Raw genomic sequence first — 17,942 nt, 5'->3', positions numbered from 1 at the left:
TATATGGCTTAATTTCACAAGTAAATGATATTATTGTCCTTCCTCTAAAACAACGCATTGGGATTCTGAAGTACTTATTTTATAGGTAAAGGTAAAGGGACCCCAGACCATTAGGTCCAGTCGTGACTGACTCTGGGGTTGCGGCGCTCATCACCCTTTACTGGCCAAGGGAGTCGGCCTACAGCTTCCGGGTCATGTGGCCAGCATGACTAAGCCGCTTCTGACAAACCAGAGCAGCGCACGGAAATGCTGTTTACCATCCCGCCAGAGTGGTACCTATTTATCTACTTGCACTGTGTGCTTTCAAACTGCTAGGTTGGCAGGAGCAGGGACCAAGCAATGGGACCTCACCCTGTCATGGGGATTTGAACCACCGACCTTCCGATTGGCAAGCCCTAGGCTCTGTGGTTTAACCCACAGTGTCACACTATCTGTAGTGACTTTAATTTATACTTGAGTGTCACTTGGATTCATTTAAAAGCACAAAAGTATTCTAGGGTGTTAAATTTGTGGCAACAATTTGCACACATTTTGATTTAGCAGTCTTGCAGAGGGAGGGTATGTATAGATAGTCTGATTTTGTGCACCCAGCTTACTCTGTGTACACTGATTGAGGATGTGTTTACTATCTGAAACTCATTTGATACCATCCTAAGCTCTTCTGGATTCACAAAGCTCTGCATATTTAAGAGCTACCTCATTTTCTTCAATGCTGCAGAAGGAGAAGGCAGGATAGCTAAGTCTTACAAATATTGACTAGCCCACCCCTGCCTATGTTAATCATTTGTGGCACACTGACAGCCTACAAGAAAAAACAGTAAAACTGCTTCCTTGCCTGGTTGTAGTCAGCCTGACAACTGGCTACTTACCAAGAAGTGTGTGTGTGTGTGTGTGTGTTTTGAAATTGTGGCTTCTGGGAAACACATATGACCCAGATAGACATTTTTGACCCTATGCGTGTTTTTTTATTCTTGTTTGAGAGGCGAGACTCAATGCATGCAATGACAAGTTACAATGTATGTATGAAGCATTCCTCTGACAAGAAAGGCTTTAATGCTGTCGTGTGGTATGCTTACATTTCAGGAAGGTGGGGCGGATAATCTTGCAATGCATTCCTCACAAGACATGTTATATTGCCTGAGTAGTGTGGCTGCTGCTTCTGAGCAGATGAAACCTGCACTGTAGAAACATTCTACAATAATGTCTGTATAAAGCAGTCTCATGCATCAGGAGTATTTCCCACACCAACATCACTGGGTTGCATCCAATTTTCATCCTCCTCAGACTAGATCCACTGAAATTAGTAGATATGTCTACTTTAGGTCCATTAATTTCAATAGGTCTACTCTGAGTACATAAATTATTTTGATGTAGTGTGAAATAATGCCTGTTTACCCCAAGTCACATGACTGCTTCCTACAAATGTTATTGGAGCAGGATAGGATTGAGCTACAGGAGCAGTAGCTCTCATACTACTCTGGTAACATACAAACAGTCCATAATCAAGGCTACATCTGCTTCTTATACTAGTTGTCAAAATAAATGCAATTGAAACAACATCTTTGTACCAGTGGGACATAGCACAATGGAACATGGCAGTTAGAATTTGTCTCTAAGCCTACTTAACTCCTGTTAAAATCTCAAATTTACAATGGCAGTCACATGCATGTGGAACGGACTGCCACTAGGGCAGTGGGGTTTCATCTTCCTAACGATCCCATGCACCCCCCAAATCTGCTCTAGAGGTTCATAGACCTTCTAAAGCAGAATTGGGGAGGGAATGGCGAGTGGCAGAGAAGGGGAATTCCGTTTGTGCAATGTTGGCTGTTGCCTTATACTTAAATTAATCCACAAAATTATAACTTTAATATATCTATACAAGCTTTCTGAATGTTGATATGTGCATATTTGAACAATTAAATGTCATAACTGTAGCAATTAAGCATAATTCTCTGTTGTCCACTAAAGTATTAGAGTAATTTTCTGGGAACAGTTACTCAGTTATGTTAGCATCTTTTAACTATTTTAAGTTTATTTCATCTCTTCTAACTAAAACGTTAACCATTAGCTGAAATATCTCATTAGTGCATCTTTTATGGCAATATTTAATGTCAGGATTAATTTACATATGATCACATTCACATATACTATAAAAATATTTTCCCGGAGATTTAAATAGAATTACAGATTATTTGTAAGCTATTCTTTGCTACCCACTCGTCCCTTTTTGATACATTAAAAAAGTAGATATAGAAATAAACTGAAAGTACGGTATATTGCATGCAGTACACTGCAGTTCAAGTTGGTTCTTTTTTTTAAAGTTGGTATAATTTGCTGCAACAGATTTAACTTTGGGGGGGGGGAACAAGTACATGATTCTAAGCATGGATCGCTATAATTATTTAGAGCAGCCTTCACCAAGCTGGTGCCCTCTCCAGATGTTTTGGACTACAACTTCCATCCGCCCCCAACCAGCACAACCATGCTGGCAGGGGATGGTGAAACTGTAGTCCCAAAACATCTGGAGGGCACCAAGTTGGCAAAGGCTGCTTTAGAGGCTATGCCTAGAAATCAAAGTAGTAAGGTGCTGAGCATATTTGTTTAGCTAAACCTGTTACAAACCATCACTTTGTTTCTTCGCATATCACATAAATATGAAACGCAAGATTGACACACTTTAAGAATATACAAAAAAGATACAAATTCTTTTCTCTGGAATACAAGTTCCTTTCTCTGGAATACATGGAATATGTGAAACAAAACTGTGTGTATCTACAGAGAGAGAAAGTAAAGAGACTCCGGATTTGGATGCCTGAAAAATATTTGGTAAGAGAAACTAATCTTCAGGTTGGGTAAAATACCGAGGTAACAGGGCTGCTGTCAGACTATGTTACAAGCACTGAAAGCGTTAACACTTTAAACGTTCGATACAATTCCTTTTCATAAAATAATCTGATGTGTATTTACAAGTTTAGTACAATAGAAACACAAAATTGTAAGGCATAATAATAATTATTATTCTTGGCAGACGATGCTATGAGACATTCTTTGACAAATAGGTACCAGGTGGCAATAAATATTCTGGCACTTCATTGAAATTTTTGCTTCTGTTTGCTTTTAAACTCATCTTCACTTGCAACGTAATTTAGCCACCAAGTAGGCAATGCTCAGAAATAGCCACACAATCAGTAAATTGGGGCTTAGAGCTAGTAAAGGAATAGAGTAGAGAAGATTGGGGTCTAGCCTGAAATCCCGGATGGGCACCAGGCCACACAGGTTCTTCTGCGTGACTACCTCCCGTGTTCCAATACTGTGAAAAGGAAGAAGTTCGGGGAGAAAGGAAAGTAAAGAAAGAAACACACAGAGACATGCAATGGTCGTACCAAAAGGAAATAAAAGTGGCAAAATAAAACAGAATCAAATCAAGAAGAGGAGAAAAAGAAACATCAAAGAAGCCACAACAGAAAATAGAACGTGTTAGGTTAAAGAATAGGGAGGTGTGCCAATTTTAAATCATAATAATAATAATAAAAGGCACAATTACAGAATAAAGGAGAGAGAAAGAGAATAAAAAGAGAAAATAAGAAAGAATACTGTAATCTACTGAAAATAAATACATGTAGGTTGAACAAGAATGGTTTTCCATGTTCATTTTCTCATTTGGCCAAGCAATGTTTCCATGCTGCTCTGCCATGCTTCCACATGCTGCAAAGGAAGGGAGCTCTGAAAAGCAAAACTGAACATGAATAACCATTATAGCATTTGACCCTTTCAAAAATTCTTCAATGTGAGTTGTACCATATTAGTTCAATAACCTAGCTATTAAAAGTATCAGTGTTAAAAATTACTTAGCTCCAAAGTAGGTTAGTTTAAAAAATGATTTTTAAAAAGTCATCAAACAAACAAAAATCCACCATAATGAGCCAGCAAATTGGCCTCCTACTCAGTGAACAACACCAGCACAAGGCTGGTTCAGGGAAGGTGGCATAAGCAGCACTCCGGACAATCACCCTGGAAAGCCCCCTCATGCTATGCCCCCGACTACCTCTGTCCAATTTCTGAGGATTCCTCCTTCCACCTCAGTCCCCTGCACCACAGCATATCAACCCTTATGTGAAGCTCTTCATGGGGCTCTTGAAGGAAGGATGGGAGTGGGGTGATAACCTTCCAATTTACACCCTTCTCCCAGCATTTCTATGGGTCCAGCCCTAATGTTATTTTCCTAAATGTTAAATGCACTTAACATAAATGGCATGGCTTTTCTCTCCCAAACCAGAAGTGGTTAAACAATCAGGTGCATTAAATGAAACTTTAAAATGATGAACAATGCCTATATTGTACCCACTTTTATTAAAAATGTCCAGATCTATTAAAAATGTAGTTAGTATTATCAGAAGGACATCAATTAAATATTATGAATGAGGCTGCGAATACATTTGAGCATATATATTTCTGTCTCTTTCTCTCTTATATATGTTAATGTTTTCTTAACCAGAATGCTGGTTTAATCATAGCCCAGGTTTAAGGTGATTCCCCTTTATGGAATCATACGCTTTACATAAAAGACTCCATGGCAAATTCAGAAAGCAATATTGCTGAAGTAAAAAGGTAACATAAAAAGTAGACCATTGAAGATTTAGAAAGGATCAAATAGCAAAAACATACAGAAAGGATAAGAGAATTGAACACTTTTGAGAATTTGGTGAGAAGACACACAGTACGGTACATTCAGCGAAAGTGAATGTTGAGAACAGGACTCTACGGTAGTGCTGAAAACACCAATAAAGACTAAAACTGGATTTCTTATCCTTTCTTTTTTGGTATGTAAAATTGGAGCTTTCGAGTAGTGCTTGAAACAATGTATTGAACAGTAAACAGATTCCTTACATTTTAAAAACAGAACAGAATTTTCAAGTATGTCTGCAGCTTCAGAAAACAGGAGTTAAACTGATATGACCACAGAACATTGACAGGTTGTGATGGGTTCTGATTGCTGCATCATGAAACATTCAAAATGACAATTTGCTGAAGAAGCAAACTGTATTGCTTGAGGAATAAGCGTAGCAAAACAATGCAACCTGCAGATGTGTATCCTTCACAAAACAGGTAAACCATACAGATCACCTCTAAGCAAAAATGGCAAGACGACAACTGAGGCAATCCTACAATTACAAAGCTTTCAAATTGGTAGAGCAGAAAAGACTGCACCCTGTGCAATACTTTCTTTACATCTCAGTTATTCAATAAACTGCTGAAAATATACAAAGTATTTTCCTCTTTTAGGAGATTTTTTAAAATATACACATACAAATATGACAGCTCTCTTTATATCAAAAAATACTGAGTGAGGTCCAAAGTACTTCAGGAAACTGTAGGCTGTGCAATTTATCTTTCTTGATAGTTATATTTGTTATATAACTATCCCCATCAAAGATGGTTGAAAACCACCCATCTGCAGTTTACATGGCTCCAGGGTTAGGAACAAGAGGCCAGCGAGCAGACGGTCCTTACCTTCTCATGCATTCCAGGGCTTGTGTGAAGACCTGTGGAGCCATTCCATGTTCATGCTGCAATATTAGACACTGCTCTAGAGTCACTGACATGGCAGTCCTATCCTTGGCACTTTTACAGCTTGTAAACCGAACACCATTGAGTCTGCGGCAAATCTAGAAAAGGACACTATCTATTAGCTTCATTGTAATGCTTCAGTGTAATGTAATATCCCCACATTTGGGAGCAATAAGGGGACCCAAGGCTGGGAAAGGTTGCCTTTAGATGGTGAAGGGGACCATGTGGCCCTCCAGTTATTATTGGGCTAAAACTCCCATTAGCCTCAGCCACCATGGGCATCGGTCAAGGATGACCAATTCACTATACACCTTTAGGTGCCAGGCAAAAGTGCTCCTCTTCAATCAGGCCTTTGGCTGATTGACATTCAATGCCCTTGTAAAATGTGTTGGTGAAATTATTAAATTGTTTTTATTTTGATAGTGTATTTCATGTTTTTATGTTGTGATTTTATCCTGTCAGCTGCCCTGAGACAAATTTTAATAATAATAATGAAGAAACACTAGTCCAGCAACTTCGAAAGAATCACAGATATCCCATTTCAGCATTAGGTGGGCTATATACCAGCAGGTGAAGAGAAAACAAAGTGGCATTTACTAGTATCTCAGTGCTGTAAATGAATTTTGGAGGTTGTCCACCTCTGCTCATTTTGCCTGGATGTTTCTGTCCTCTTATCCTACTGCAATGGCACACTGACAAATATCACATAGCAAACATGGTGGTACACAGGAGATTCTGCCAGTAGGCATGGGTTTTCATGGCCATGCACCCTGGGAAGGAAAGCGATCAGCCTTTGCAAGGACAATGGACTTAGTAAGGCTACAAACCATCCCATCCTCCAAATGAGCGACATGTAACTCACTTCCCCCTTCAACATCCTTGGAGACCTGACCCATCTTCCTGGACAAGCCACCAACCTTACTCCATGCTGCACAGCAAGCCAGCAGTAGCTCATAAGGGGTGGGCAGAGGCAGTGGTGTCATTACAGCAGGGCAGTTAAAAGGTAAACATGGTGACCTGCACAAACATCACATATCCATCAAATGTTTGTAGAATAAGAATAATAAATACCTCAGCAGCTTGCCAAAGAATATCAACATTCTTATTTTTCCTTGCATGTACATTCTGTCCAAGAAACCGTAACAGTTCAGGCAGGCACGTTTGACTACGAGATCGAGGTAGACCTTAAATGAAATAAAGAAAGTGTAAGTATTCCCCATTCTCTGTGGTCAGACATGAGAGAAAGGTTTATCAGCACATGCAGATTTATTCAGGCTGAACTATACAGTTGATCCCTTTCTCCTATTTTTGTGCAGTACCTTAGAAATTTTGTAGAAATGAGCATCCTGAGCTAAATTTGTCACTGAACAGTGGGGTCACATGGCATTTTGTACTCCAGGAATTTAGAATCTGTATACTAATCTGGGAAACTAGATCAAGAAACTGTCCACATGTCACATATTAAAAATTGTCATTTGTTTCGGTTAGGGCTACACTATGTGATCAGCTAAAAAAAATCTGTTGAATTGACTAAAAAGCACCCCTAATTAATCAGTCAGCAGATTTTTTTTCAAAAATAATTTTTTATGCAAGTACTTAGGAAAACTGCAAACAGCAAGCACCTTTTATAAGTTGCCTGCTGCAATGCATGTTGTAAGTATGCCTCTTGGTTCAGAAGTATTGTTTCACCCGCATGCAAATTTATATTGAAAGACTAAGCTTCATATGATAACTGATCACCATTTCCTTAGAAAGCAATCCTATAGACCCTGGAAGAGTTTCAGGATAGAGCAGATCTGTCTCTCCTTGAGTATAGAGGGAGGGTCACAGGCAGAGAAGATCATCTGCCCTTGCAAGTCTCTCCATTGTGGATCAATGGGAAGGGGTGGGGGGAAAGACACCAAGCTGACAAGGAAGAAAAACACCAGAAAGAGCCACTCTACCATCTTCTGTGCTGCTGGCACAAGCCCAGTAAGGCTTTGGCTCTGGTAGTTTCTCCTCCTGGAATTTACACTTCCCAGTCCATCTGCCCTTCTCCCTTTGGAATGATCTATTCATCAGGTTCCTTGAAACTTATGAAGACCATATGGATGCCTTTTAAAAGGATTAGACAAATTCATGGAGGATATAAGACTATCAGTGGCTAGTAGCTATGATGGTTATGCTCTGCAGTCAGAGGCAGTATACTGCTGAATACCAATTGCCAGAATTGACAGGAGGGGAGAGTGCTCTTGTGCTCAGGTCCTCCTAGTGGGTTTTCCACAGGCATCTGGTTGGCCACCATGAGAACAAGATGCTGGACTAGCTGGGCCACTGGCTGGATCCAGCAGCCTCTTTTGGAGGAGTAGCCAAGAGGGAATGGGGCCTTTGGGCCAAAAAACAGATCCACACCCCTTTGGTTCTATTTTAAACAACAACTATATTCCTTTGCTATAACTAACTCAATGGTAGAATCTAGAAAACATACCTGTACTTGGTCCTGCTAATAACAATTCAACCTCAGTTGTCTCAGCTTCTCTTACTTGGCTCTTGGGACATGACCTCACTTGAATATATTGAAAAACCATCTCATTTCACTCTTATCTGCTCTTTCATTGCAAGACATAGCTATATTATTCTCTATTAAGGTGCTCCCAGGTGGACCTTTATGGTGGAACCAATACCACTTGTGCACACAAGTTCTTCACACACCCCATATTACATCATCGTAATCAAAATGCCAGTGTCATATTTTTATACAGTTAATCATAATTTCCTCTTACTGTGGAAGAACCCTTAAATAAAAAAATCAATTACGCATTCACTATCACTGGTCATGTGAAAGTTTGTTAGTACTTTCTTTGGGTGGATGATTTGTAACGTGCATCAGTGGGTACTCCCTGTTGCCACACCCCTACTCCCATTTGCTCCTCAGCTGGACCTATTTTGTTTCTGGCAGTTCTGGCAGGAGGCCTGTTTCCACTGATTACTACATGCTGAAGGCATGTAGGAATTTCAACCACCTAGGTGGGTAGAGCTAGCATCTCAATATGTGTAGCTGATCACCTAGGAGACACCTACGTATATCATGACTTCTTTAAAAATAATAATAATATGGATGTTTTCCACAATATCTCTATCAGAATTTCAGTACAGCTAAATAGCTATTTTGCACAAAACCTCTGTATTGGGGTTTTTTGTAGGGAAATAGGTGTTGCCCCCCACAAAGTCACAAGCCACCATCTTGCTCATTGTGAATCATGATAACTAGGGCCTGGTACTGATGGCTCAATCCTCCTTTACTGTGCTTGCCACACACATATCTTGACTTCTTGACTATTATATAATATTCCCCCATTTAATTTTGGTTCCCCCCCCTTTTCTTTTCAAATTTGAATGTCCAATTGAATCTTATTAATTACCAATATGTGATTGCTCTCCATGATATAATTTAAGTTCAGGGACAGAAAAATACTAAATTCTCTTACGGGTTTATCAGACGATGACTGCCAAATTGCTTCTGTATACTCACATTTTAAACAGAATCTTATAACTCAGTTTTCATCATGCTAATTTTATACTCCAGTACTTCTACATATATATATATATATATATATATATATATATATATATATATATATATAAATAGATCATTCTGTTGAGCAAATTGGTTCTGTTATACTAGGCATAATATTATCTGGGCAGATTGCGTTGCGTCCGCTTCATGTTGCATCTTTTTGCGTTACATCCTGCTGCAACCCAGAAGTACCGGAACGGGTTACTTCCGGGTTTTGCCGCATGCGCAGAAGCACTAAATTGCTCCACGCACTTGTGCAGACACGGCACTTCGAGTTGTGGGCATTTCACATTATGAACGGGCCTCCGGAACGGATCCCATCCGTAACACGAGGTACCACTGTACTACTGCCAGGCTAAAAATGAAGATGACAAAAAGTGTTAAAGATAAAAGGCCTAACTGTCTCTCTTCAAAAGTATATCTATATAAAAATGTCCTTTTATTTACTTATTTATTTATTTATTTATTTATTTATTTATTTATTTAGCCTTTGCATCTTTATAGGAAAGTCATGATCTAATGGCCAAATTTATCTCCAATGTAATTTCCTCCAAACTGTTGTCACTTTGTCAGATACTTTGTCAGAATCTAAAAAGGACAACTGCTTTCATTGGAGTGGGGAGGGCTGATTTTACATTCCCCATAGATCAGTGAGTCACCGGGGAGAGGCTGTTGAGAGGAAAGCAGCGGGTGGCAGTTGTGTGAGAGTTTGCACTCCTTGTCACCACGGTCCTTTTGCTCTTAAAATCATCTCCTGCCCCAACCCTTCATTTTATCTATGATTGGTTTATGGATTACTACAGTGAGTGACTGTGGCCGTTGTTTAACTTAAATTTAAGCATATTAGATATGAATATTTCTTAGGCACACTTACAGTCTTCAGGCAAAACTTCTTTGAACTGCTCGAAGTAGGAATTCAACCGCACTAAGCTTTCCATGTTAATCACTTCTTGTAAAGAGGTGTCTCCAAACCTTTAAAAATCAAAGAAGCCACCTTAGCACAAATAAGGTTTTTCTCTCTCATTCACACACATCCTTTCCAAACAAAGAAAGCTAGGAGAACAGCTTCAGAATTTAATGCTGAAAATGTTATTGTAAGACTCACCTTAAACATTTGACAGACAATGTGTAAACTACAAATGCTCGCTCAAATTTAGGTACTAATGTAGAGGGGTGATAGGACTAAATTATCAAGGGAACAGCTGATCAACTTAACAACTTACAGCTACTTTCGCATAAACCAGGCATATCCAGAGTCCATTTTGGGGGCCTAATTCAGCCTAATTTGGCCCTCACACATGTTCAGATCATCAAATCTGGCCCTAAGACCAAGGCTTGTCTCAAGCAAACCATAGTTAACAATAACCACAGTGTGCCAGTTCTGGCGATATGGCATGCTGTGCTTAAGGGAAGCTTTCAAACTCCTTTCAGCTGCGCTGGAGAAGTGAAGATGGGAGGACCATGCAAACTTGAGACTTGTTATGGCTCATTTACATCACACTAAACCATCCCAAAAACTTACATTCTAAGGGCCATCAAAGCAACCGCATTGGCACAATAGTTAAGGCAATTTAAATATGACAAGCATTGGATGCTATTGCAGCAAAGTAACCCATGAGAACAGGACTCTGATTAAGTCAAAAGGTAGTAACAGACCTTACACATTATACAGCAGATGATATATAAAACATAATACAACATGTATTGTGTTTTTATATATGTGCTGGAAGCTGCCCAGGGTGGCTGGGGAAACCCAGCCAGATGAGCGGGGCATAAATAAAAAAATTGTTGTTGTTGTTACTATGAAAGTGAACAACCACCTGAGCAACTGAAATAAGCCAATGTTTTAAACTCGGTGTCGCCTAACCTATTCCTGAGCCATTATTTGGATAACCAAGCTGTAGGGAACTGGATTTTACTAGTAAATTAACTTAATATAGTCCCAGGAGGACTGTTGATTTAATCTAACTTTGGCTAAGTGTGATATGTTTTAAAAATAGAATATATATATACTTCTCTGCTAAGGTTTGTTGTTCATTTATCCCCACATTGAAGAGAACGGGCTGAACTCTCAGTAACATGCCACTCTGAATTTCACGGGGCAGTGCATCAAATAAGGTGCTTGGCAGCGGTATTCTCACATTGAACCCATCCCTAAATCAGGGCAAGAAAAAATGAAGTTAAACAAGCAATGCAAATCATAAAGCATTTAAAAAGAACATCCTTTTGAGGCTGAGGAATGTGGTCTGCACAGGAACTTGCAAGTACACTCAGAAATCATTATTAATTTTATTATTATTATTATTAGAATTTATAGATTTCCCTATACCCGGCGGTCTCAGGGCAGTTCTGTATCTACTGTATGTTCAATTTGTCTTTTCTTACCCTGCCAAACAGCTTTTTGTAAAGGCTGTTACTCTATTTCTTTCAGCACTCAATAATTAATACACCTCAGCGAAAGTAAATGGGTTTTCAGGGTGCCTCACAGAAAATTAAAGACTTGGTACAACTCTGTGTGACAACTGAATTTATGATTGGTAATTCTTAACATGTAGGTGAGGAGTAAACTCAAATGGGCTCAGCTGGTCTCCTCATAATGTTCTCTGTTATACCATCAGTGAAACCCATCTTCCGTCAGTCCTGTTTCTAGAATAAGTGGATTTAGCTCAAAGAAGAAAAGCTTCAACTTATTCTGTGGATGCTGTGATTTCTGTACTCCCCCGTGGACTCCCCTAAAGAAAGATTGGTTGGAACATAGGAAGTTGTCTTATACCACATCAGGCCATTGCTCAGTATTGTCTATGCTGATTGGTGGCAGCTCTCCAAGGCCAACCACTGCGCTCTGGCCTACCCCTAAGCCACAGCTGATATTAAATCTCTACAAACACCATCCTTTAGACAGGTTCTGAACTTTAATTACAAGTCCAAGAGTAAAGTCTGCATATCAGGCCATAACGGTGAAGGAAAATCTTTATATAGATGTGAACAGTACTGAGCTGAAGACAGAATTCAAATAGTTAAGTGCAAAGCTAACTAGATTCCCCACCCCAACATTTCCTGAATATAGATGGATGAGGGAGCAGAATCGCAAACACAGGCTCTGCTCCTGATCTGTGTGCTCTTATTTTAAGGTCAGAATAGAGTTCCTGCTCAAACAACTGTATGTGCATTGGGTTCTCTTCATGTGATCAGGAACCCTAAAAGCAGGGATTCTGATAGTATTTAGAGCAGAGCTTTCCAAATTGTGTACACTGGTGCCTCGCTAGACGAAAAGAATTCGTTCCGCGATTCTCTTCGTCTAGCGGTTTTTTCGTCTTGCGAAGCAAGCCCATAGGGAAATTCGTTTTGCGAAGCGCCTCCAAAACAGAAAACCCTTTCGTCTAGCGGGTTTTCCGTCTTGCGAGGCGTTCGTCTTGCGGGGCACCACTGTATCTTCAGTGTGTAGGTATGCCATGCGAGTTAGTTTAACCTCTGTTTGTTTACTACTAAAACTGAATTACCTTGTTGCCAATTTGTGCATGTCTAAAAAGTGTGTCACCAACATGAAATGTCTGGAAAGCTCTGATTTAGAGGGAAATAATAATAGTTGACTTTTGTATAGCACTTTCAAATGTTCAAAGCGCTTTACCTGCATTATCCAGCTGTAATCCTAACAACCACCCTGTAAGGTAAGTTATGTATAGCTATACACACAGGGCCTCTATGCCTACCTTTAAGAAAAGAGAAAAGTATATGCATAGAACAAGAGTGGGACTATATTGATTAGTCACCCAAAGAAGGCTAATATCTTCCACTTTCAGGGAATGGAACATAAAGGAATTTTCTTAGACCACATCTGCAGTATTTTGAGTGAAAAGAGAAGACCAATCACAAAGGAAAGAACAAAATAATTGCATTCTGGAGTAGGAAATGGCCACTTCATATTCTTATGAATATGAACATTCGGTGCCCATGTTGAAAAACTTGACTTTTCTCCTCAAAATAATATTAAGCAGGTCAGTTTTGTGTCACACTTTGTATATCTTCTTAACAAATATTTGGGTTAAACACTACACCAAAGATAATCTCTGAGATATTTTTAAAAATAACAATAATGGAAATATAGCCTAATTTAGTTAAGCAGGTCAAGGTTAAAGGTTTAAGGCCATTCCATAAAACCAGCTCAAAGTATTTCTGTACTGGATCACTATGCATTTGCCCAGGTCTTTACTTTTCTCTGTGCCATTCAAGTGTCCTAGCTGAAGCAAAACTTGCTTTCACTTCTCTTTCCCCTTTCCCCTGCCCTTTATCTTTACCGATTTCCTGTAATGACTGGTAGCATGTCAGCAGATGCATTTGATGTGGCCTGAGTTACTTTAAACGTTACATTCCTCAAGTCCATTATCCCAACACTCATATCCTCTAGCATTGCCAGCTCTTCACCTAAACAAAGAAAAGATGAATGAGATTATAAGTAGTCATACTTTAAATATATATAAAAAAGCTATTGCCAACTGACTTGAATTCAGGCACCCTAGTATTAAAAAGAAAAAGTGTTGTGTAACATATGTGATTGCCTGTTTTTACACAACCCCACGTGAAATGCCTCTTGTTACACTCCTGAATCCTCTCGACCTCAGCTGGGTTGCAAAAATTAATACCCTTTAATATAGGATGAAAATTTGCCGCATGTGTTTTGCTGAAGACGGAAAGCAGAAGCAATCAATGCATTTATAGATGTGCCCATATACTTAAATGTTCTTAGGTGAAAGCTCACAAAATTGTGGCTCACCAAAATAATAACTTTGCAGACATGGTTTTTAAGCATGAAATTTTGGCAGAAACACAAAAAACAGGGAAATTTAAACTTTACAATTTTGTGAAATAAATTTTAAGTTTGAAATTTTATTTTGAAAAGGTCTTTTAACAAACTAGATCTCAACATTCTGATGCTAGCCACCTTTATTCATTCTAGTAATCTTAATTGGTTTCAATTGAACTTGATACTTTGTACCTTATTTTTTACCAGTCATGGGGCCCATTTGTGCAATGACTTCCCATCTGATGCAACAGTAATCTCATTTAGGCATCTAATATAACTTCAATAGTTCTCTGAAGCTTTTGCTGGCTACTATTGCAGTAACTGTTTAGCATGTTTTACTTGGACTTGTAGATGCCAATCAATTTATTATTTTACTGTATTTTTAGTGATATTTTTTGTTATGAATCCCCTGATATTTTTATGAAATAAATAAATAAATAAAATTTAACAACTCTATAAGCAACAGCCTTTGTAAGTTGAGAATTATAGAGAAAAGCAATTCGGGAGAATACTCATTTGAATTTTTGCAAAAAAAGTATAAAGTTTGGACAATTTGCTCAAGAACACCCCCCAAATATATATTTTTTATATTTTTATTTTGCTTTAGTTCTGTGTTCAAAGTATTACAAATAGTTATTTTCAATGTGTCCTTGTGAATCTGGTGTACTCTTCAACCTTAACGTCTAAACTCCTTTTGGGGGGGGGGGCAGAGGAAGGATGGTAACAAGTAAAACTTTGTTGTGCCTTTTAAGGAAGGACACAATCATAAGCATGTCCAGCAATGTTTCTTTTTAAACATGAAGAGTAGGCAACCTTTTTGAAAATTTCCAGCATTTCAAAACTGATTTCTGATGTGGTATAATCGATACCTACTGTATATAGTTGCTTCATAAAAACCAAAAGCTTGGTTTCGACCAAGGTCATCACACATCTATTTACAGTTACACAATATTTTATGTACCAAATACCACATTACAACACAGTTTTGTTCTAAACTTCTTTTTTGTTTCTAACCCTCTGCATGCACCTTGCAAACACTCTGCAGTGAATGAATTCAGTAAGTTGTAAATGCTTGCCCCAGCCAGTTTTTACCATAAGTGCTCAGAAGGCTTTCAAACTGTGCCAGCAGACCAATGGTGTAGAGCTGCCTCAGAAATCCATTATCATGCAGGCAGTTCCTCAGCTTGATAATGAAGCCACAGATAAGGGCTGTGAGCTGTGTGAGAGAATAGAGAAATGAAGTAACCGAAGACTTATGAAGAGACCTTCCAAAACCCTCATGCCAGAGGTAGGACACCAGTGACTCACTCCCTAATTTTAAAGAAGGATCTGTATACCTAACTTCATTGGCTCCTTTTAATGTGCTTTAAATAAGATGGTTTAAAAAACAACAACTTTTGAGGATGGAATATAGACAACTCAGGAGTCCTATATTTATTTAGAAACAGAAGCTCTGCTTGGCAAGAAATTTCTCCCCCCGCCCAGGTCAAAATGCCCATAGGAGGCTGAAATAAATAGATGTGTTTCTACCTTTTAAGCAGAGTACTAATAGAGTTATGTAATAATGCTATACCACATTGGAGACAGGGAGAACTAATGCTGGATGTACCAGCACTGCCACATTTGCCCTAAATGCACCCTCCTTTTTTCCCCCTATGCATTTCTATGCATTTTTTTTAAAAAAAATGGTGTGCACGAACATGCAAAACAATGCACCAGTTTCCCTACCATGCTCTCCCACCCCCACTAATGACCAATCCAGATAGCAATTGCTGCATATCGTGTTTGGCTTTTGTAAAAGTATAAAGGGACCCCTGACCGTTAGGTCCAGTCACGGACGACTCTGGGGTTGCAGCGCTCATCTCGCTTTATTGGTTGAGGGAGCCGGCGTACAGCTTCTGGGTCATGTGGCCAGCATGACTAAGCCGCTTCTGGCGAACCAGAGCAGCGCATGGAAATGCCGTTTACCTTCCCGCCAGAGTGGTACCTATTTATCTACTTGCACTTTGATGTGCTTTCAAACTGCTAGGTTGGCAGGAGCAAGGGCTGAGCAACAGGCGCTCACGCCGTCACGGGGATTCGAATTTCCTGCTTGGCAGGGGGTTGGACTCGATGGCCCTTGTGGTCTCTTCCAACTCTATGATTCTATGAATTGCCGACCTTCTGATCAGCAAGCCCTAGGCTCTGTAGTTTAGACCACCCGTGTCCCTTGTAGAAGTATAATGGGATTAAATGTCCTAATGAAGGTCAGATCCTGCTACCTGCCCCCCTGTATTAAAACATTCTCTAGTTTAAAAGGATCTATGCCCAGGAGAGATTGCAGCCAAAGCTGCTGAAGTGGGGGGGGGGGTTGTTGTTCAGAAATGTGTAGTGATTCTTACTGCTTTCAAAGTTACTCTTCCTTTTAAAAAAAATGGTATCCAAAGTCTAATGTATGAATTCTACTTTCTTGCTTACAGTTTGGCAAAAGACAACATCCCGTCGGTACTGAAGGCTCAAGCAAAGAGCTATTGTTGGGGCACTATCTTGCATCAAGAGAAAGACCATCGCTTTCTTTGCCTTGTCACTCATCATGGCTACGCAGTCTGTGAGTGTTGTCAGCAATGGGTAAAGGGCCTCACTCCATTCACCTGCAGTTTTCAAAAGGAAGGAGGAGGCAATTAATGGAAATATATCATTTTTAAAATAAAAATACCCAAAAAGAAACAGCTTTTAAGAAACATACTAACACAACTTAAAGGCCTGGTATGGATTTAAGGCTGCATATCTCTTAAGCCATGGTTGAGTCATTGGAAGTAGGCCCATGGCTCATGCATGCCTTTACTCTCCATTGTCCGAACTGGCTGTAGTGCAACATTACATCTATGCCAATGCTAACCAAGGGTAGATTTTTAACCACTTTGAAATCAGGATTTGAAACTGATTTGCAAAACCTGTTTAAAGCTAACCTTGGTAAGTCATGTGCCTATGTAATGCTACACCATGGGTAAGAGACTGTTGGGGGAATTTGCATCAAAGAAGAGAGTTAAACTTAGTTCTGGAGAATAGTTACAGCCACACTGGGACAAAGTAGAAGAGTCTTATTGCCATAAATTGAACCCACTGGCCCTGTTAGAATGTAACAGTAAGCCATTGTCTGAAATAACCTATGGTTTATTATGAATGTGCAGCATTCTGGTACAAGCTGCTCTGCTCGAAGCAAGTACTCTCTGTTCCTTGACAGCCATTCAAATGAAGGGCAGTTACGGAAAGTTGTTTTTAGAATACCATAAAGTACTGTGGTATCTTAAACCTGTGTCCCATCCTATAGACAGATAGATAGATACACACACACACACACACACACAGTTATTTGGCCCTATGTCTCAGAACACAGCTGGATTCTTTTAACAGTAGGCAAGCTGCTCTTTATGATACAGTTTTTCCAAAATAATCTAGTACTCTAAATAAGATTATCTATGCAATGAAAAATAAAGGTTGTTCTATTCATGTATTTGCTCTGAAGTGCTTTTTATAGACAATTATTTTCAGGATATAGAAATTACTGTATTTTTCGCACCATAGGGCGCACCGGACCATAGGGTGCACCCAGTTTTTAGGGGGGGAAATCAAGGGGGAAAAAATTCCCCCCCAGCCCCAAAGAGCAGCGTACAGGCTGCGCACAACCTCTCCCTGCCGGAGGGGTTGCGCACGGCTATGGCACAAGCCAAGGCAGCGAGCAGGATGGATCCCGCTCACTGTTTTGGCTTCCCCTTTAGCCCCGTGCAGCCTCTCCGTCCCGGGAGAGGCTGCGTGGGGCTAAAGAATCCATAGCCCCGTGCAGCCTCTCCTTGCCGGGAGACGCTGCGCAGGGCTTTCCTGGCTTTACTGGGAGGTGGGGGGATTCACCCAGCTCCCGCAAAACCGGCAGAAGCCGCGCAACTCCTTTAAAGAGATCGCGGCTTCTCCTGGCTTTTCTGGGAGGTGGGAGAAGGGACTGATGCGGCCAGTCAGTCCCTTCTCCCTCCTGTGGAAAAG

At 39.9% G+C, this 17,942-nt stretch overlaps 1 protein-coding gene and 1 long non-coding RNA gene across 37 annotated transcripts in view; one reads left to right on the top strand and one right to left on the bottom strand.

The window, feature by feature from the left end:
* The window catches only part of LOC310843126, a 33,414-nt gene extending 15,996 nt beyond the window's left edge, over nt 1-17,418 (top strand). For all 3 annotated transcript variants that reach the window (XR_014563501.1, XR_014563502.1, XR_014563503.1), the window contains one exon: nt 16,385-17,418. This is a non-coding gene — a long non-coding RNA (uncharacterized lncRNA). The remainder of the gene's footprint in view (nt 1-16,384) is intronic.
* INPP4A (inositol polyphosphate-4-phosphatase type I A) overlaps nt 1-17,942 on the bottom strand; it is a 100,216-nt gene that overhangs the window by 5,780 nt on the left and 76,494 nt on the right. For 10 of the 34 annotated variants that reach the window (XM_083735475.1, XM_083735459.1, XM_083735462.1 and 7 more), the window contains 7 exons: nt 16,383-16,555; nt 15,018-15,141; nt 13,420-13,546; nt 11,138-11,278; nt 9,999-10,096; nt 6,640-6,752; nt 5,512-5,666 (listed from right to left, as the gene is read on the bottom strand). In XM_083735475.1, coding sequence (XP_083591601.1) covers nt 5,512-5,666; nt 6,640-6,752; nt 9,999-10,096; nt 11,138-11,278; nt 13,420-13,546; nt 15,018-15,141; nt 16,383-16,555 — 931 coding nt within the window. Of the gene's footprint in view, nt 1-1,964; nt 3,311-5,511; nt 5,667-6,639; nt 6,753-8,035; nt 8,114-9,998; nt 10,097-11,137; nt 11,279-13,419; nt 13,547-15,017; nt 15,142-16,382; nt 16,556-17,942 lie in introns of those variants that run through there. The other 24 variants (XM_083735470.1, XM_083735447.1, XM_083735451.1 and 21 more) reach the window with 15 other exon arrangements.

This window comes from Podarcis gaigeae (assembly GCF_964106915.1).
Source record: "Podarcis gaigeae genome assembly, chromosome: 4".
Lineage (NCBI taxonomy): Eukaryota > Metazoa > Chordata > Lepidosauria > Squamata > Lacertidae > Podarcis > Podarcis gaigeae.
This window is presented reverse-complemented; position numbering and strand designations above follow the sequence as displayed.